Raw genomic sequence first — 3,554 nt, 5'->3', positions numbered from 1 at the left:
GATAAATAATCATTAATTTGTCAGTCAAACACTCACATCTCAGCCACTCATGATGATATTCTCTGCTGCACTAGAGACCTTTTTAAATAAAAAAACGAATGATCGAATAATACACGGATTATTCTCAGTGCCATTCATCAAATCAAATCATTTACATTTTTAAACATTTGCTATATTCATTTGTGACTTTATATGATCAACAACTGATTCATGGCACATCTTCAAATGCTTCGTTTAAGACGTTTTCCCAGCAGAAACTTGAATGTACCAACATACACTGCTGCTGTCTTAATAATGATGTAAAACATTTAATACTAGCATCTGATTGGACAAAGAGTGAGGTCTCGAGCTCAACTCACAGGTCTGTTCCAGCGCAGTGCATTCTGGGTAATCTGACGATCGTCAACATCAGCGACGTTCCCATCATCTTTAGTAGGAGCTTTAGAAGGTAAGAAACGCTGATTAGTAACACATATTGTGCTGCACGGTTCATCAAAATAACCCTGAAGTCACGATATGGCTTAGTGCAAACAGCAAATCACTAAAGCTGCAGTTTAATTAAATAAATATATGCACAGCACTGTGTTCAGTTACACGCCAATGCCTCATAATCAGCTCATCTTCCCAAACTTGTCATTAAAAACCGTTTATAAATGGCTGTCAACAAAAGAGAAGCTTTAAGGGCCTCCTGTGGTTTTCAGCCAAAATAAAGACTGATGGTTTAAAACTAAAATGAAGGCTTAAAGTTAAAATTAAAATTTGAATATTAAGAAATTAAGACAAGCATCAATGTGTATTGTTGTAACAATAGTAATTATTATTTAATTAGTATTGTTACAGTTGTACTGTAAAATAAACAAAAATATTATTGTATTATTTTTCTTATATAGTTGATTTTTACAGTAAAATATTACAGCATTACTATTGTAATGAATATTAAATTATATTATTAAATATTAGTATAATATTTATATTAATATCATAAAATTAGTGAAATATTACAATAGTAAATTTATTATTAAATATAAAAATTATTATTAATATTTATATGTATTATTAATAATAATAATATATTGTTGCATGTTTAAATATTAAATGCATTATTAAAAATAAAAAATGTAAATTATTTAATTAGTTGTAATTAGTATTGTTACAGTTATACTGTAAAATAAACAAATTAGCACACTATTGTCACTATTTCTGCAGTATGCAACATGCAAACGGTGCACAATATTCACCGTATGCAGGCAATACTAGGATGATTTATTAATTTGGACAAAGTTTGTGCTGTATAAAACAGTGTTAAATTCTGCATGACATTATGCAACCATTTCCAGTTTTCCAGAATAATCTTTATACAAAATCATGAAACCTAAAAATGTAATGGTGATTTAAAAAATCAATTGTTTTTGCCTATTCATGTTTATTCATGTCTTTTTATTTTTTTCTAAAAAATTGAGTCCTGGCGTCTTCTGCAGAGGACATAGCATAACATATGAATAAAATCTAATTTTTCAATTTTTTCTCTTATGCTCTAAACAATGTAATGACATGAAAAAAATACTAAAAAAAATTCTGGGTCTCAGGAGGTTTCTGTTCTCTCTTTTTTTGAAAAAGTCTGTTTTATGTATTTGCGAGCCAAAGAAAAAAATCCACCTTGGTGGACAATAAAGACATACTCTACTCTTTTACAAAATCCTTGTGTGTTTGGGCGATTAAAGCTCCTGATTCTGATTAAACAATCACTCTAGTGTTGTGTATGTGATAAATAATCATTAATTTGTCAGTCAAACACTCACATCTCAGCCACTCATGATGATATTCTCTGCTGCACTAGAGACCTTTGAAACAGCACAAGTGAGAGAAGCTCGAGTGTTGTTGACACAAAGTCAATTATTAAGTGTTTTAAATCACTGTGGAAGTCACGTGACGCGCGACGCTTCATTCCGTTAACCGTCTATTTAGTTAATTTCTCACTGAATTGTGCTGGATCGGTCGGTATTAAAAGCTAAGAAAATGTAGACCAAAAAAAAAAAGTTTTTGTACCAATTTAATGCACTCTTTACATTCCCGCCTGCCTGATTTGCCTCGGGAACTTCCGCAACTGTGACGTCAGTGATTTATAAACGCACTGGATAGACGGAAGTCGATGGAAACGGCAGCTCTTTTATAGATCTGTGAGCGAAATGCGGCTGCGCACGGCCTCGATTCCGATTGGTCCTGAGGAAAGTGACACCACCGCTGCTATAAAAGGACACACTGGCGGCGGCGCGATGTTCAAAGCTTACTGTAAGTCTGACTGTATTTTAGAAAACATAAGAAATAATAGACATGGACTGCTTAAACGTAGCTAAGATTTTACCCAATTCCCCACGGAAGATACGAGGACAGATTCAGGTAACTCTAATATTATATTTATAATATATCATATTTAATGCCATTTGGTTAATTAAGCCAGTGATGATTTATGTCATGCAGATAATATTTAGATAATATATACTTTTTTTATGTTTTTTGTTGTTGTGGATTTGCTTTCGTAAATGTAAATAATAACAATGCCATCACTATATTTGTCATCTTCTCAGGTTATTTTCGGACCGATGTTCTCGGGAAAAAGGTGAGGATGAATAAATCATCAGTACACGCATGTTATGTTATGAAATATGAAGGTGAAACGCTATAATAAGTGTTTTGGTTCTGCGGGTGGCGCCAGTGCAGCTGTTTGGCGCGAGAACGGTTACATTGTTACAAAGACGACGCGAATTTAGCGCCAAAAATGTGTTCAGTGACCCTCGTGTTCCCAGAAACCACCAGAGCTGTTTATGTAAATATAATAATAGCTTTCTACATTTAACAGTTACCTTGACAATAGACTGACAACGCCGTTTATAATAAAGTTCTGAGAACGTTCTCTCAAACTTATCTAAGCTTTAAAACGTTCTCACAATGTTTGCATTATTTGCACATCGCACATCCTTCCTGAAATTATCGGATGGAATGCTACTTTAATGTTTCACCTAACCAAGAAAAAAACATTTTTTTTAAACATCTGTTTGTTCAGAGAGCATTCAGAAATGTCATTGTCAAAACCTAATGGTAACATTAGCCAAACGATCTTGGAAGGTGTTTGTGTTAGCTGGGTGAAGTCCTTGCTATCAGGAACGTGATGTTATTTGAGGTTACAGCAAAACTATCAAAATTAACAAAAAATATGTCCAGTCTGATATCAGGGGTCTTTGAGACTCCACTAAAGTCGCATTTTCTGATGCATATGAGCACATCTTCATAAAATCAAGAGATGTGGTGAGTTATTAATCTGCTGAGTTATAATGTGTTATTTGCATTATGAATGTGTGTGTGTGTGTGTGTGTGTTCAGCACTGAACTGATGCGGCGCGTGCGGAGGTTCCAGGTGGCTCAGTATTCCTGTCTGGTCATCAAATACGCCAAAGACACGCGCTACTCTCAGACGGGGATGGCCACACATGACATGTAAGAGAGCAGCAGGTGTGTGTGTGTGTGTGAGAGAGTGTGTTTGTGTGTGAGAGTGTGTGT

General features: G+C 34.4%; 1 protein-coding gene across 1 annotated transcript in view; it reads left to right on the top strand.

Moving 5' to 3' along the window:
* The first annotated feature begins 2,296 nt into the window (after positions 1–2,296).
* The window catches only part of LOC107701768 (thymidine kinase, cytosolic-like), a 6,052-nt gene continuing 4,794 nt past the window's right edge, over positions 2,297–3,554 (top strand). The window contains exons 1-3 of the mRNA XM_016503908.1: positions 2,297–2,397; positions 2,586–2,617; positions 3,378–3,491. Coding sequence (XP_016359394.1) covers positions 2,332–2,397; positions 2,586–2,617; positions 3,378–3,491 — 212 coding nt within the window. The 5' untranslated portion in view covers positions 2,297–2,331. The remainder of the gene's footprint in view (positions 2,398–2,585; positions 2,618–3,377; positions 3,492–3,554) is intronic.

The sequence above is a fragment of the Sinocyclocheilus anshuiensis genome, unplaced genomic scaffold, assembly GCF_001515605.1.
Source record: "Sinocyclocheilus anshuiensis isolate Anshui unplaced genomic scaffold, SAMN03320099.WGS_v1.1 scaffold21, whole genome shotgun sequence".
In the NCBI taxonomy this organism is placed as follows: domain Eukaryota; kingdom Metazoa; phylum Chordata; class Actinopteri; order Cypriniformes; family Cyprinidae; genus Sinocyclocheilus; species Sinocyclocheilus anshuiensis.
Note: the sequence above shows the minus strand (reverse complement) of the source record. Positions and strands in the feature narration are given on the sequence as shown.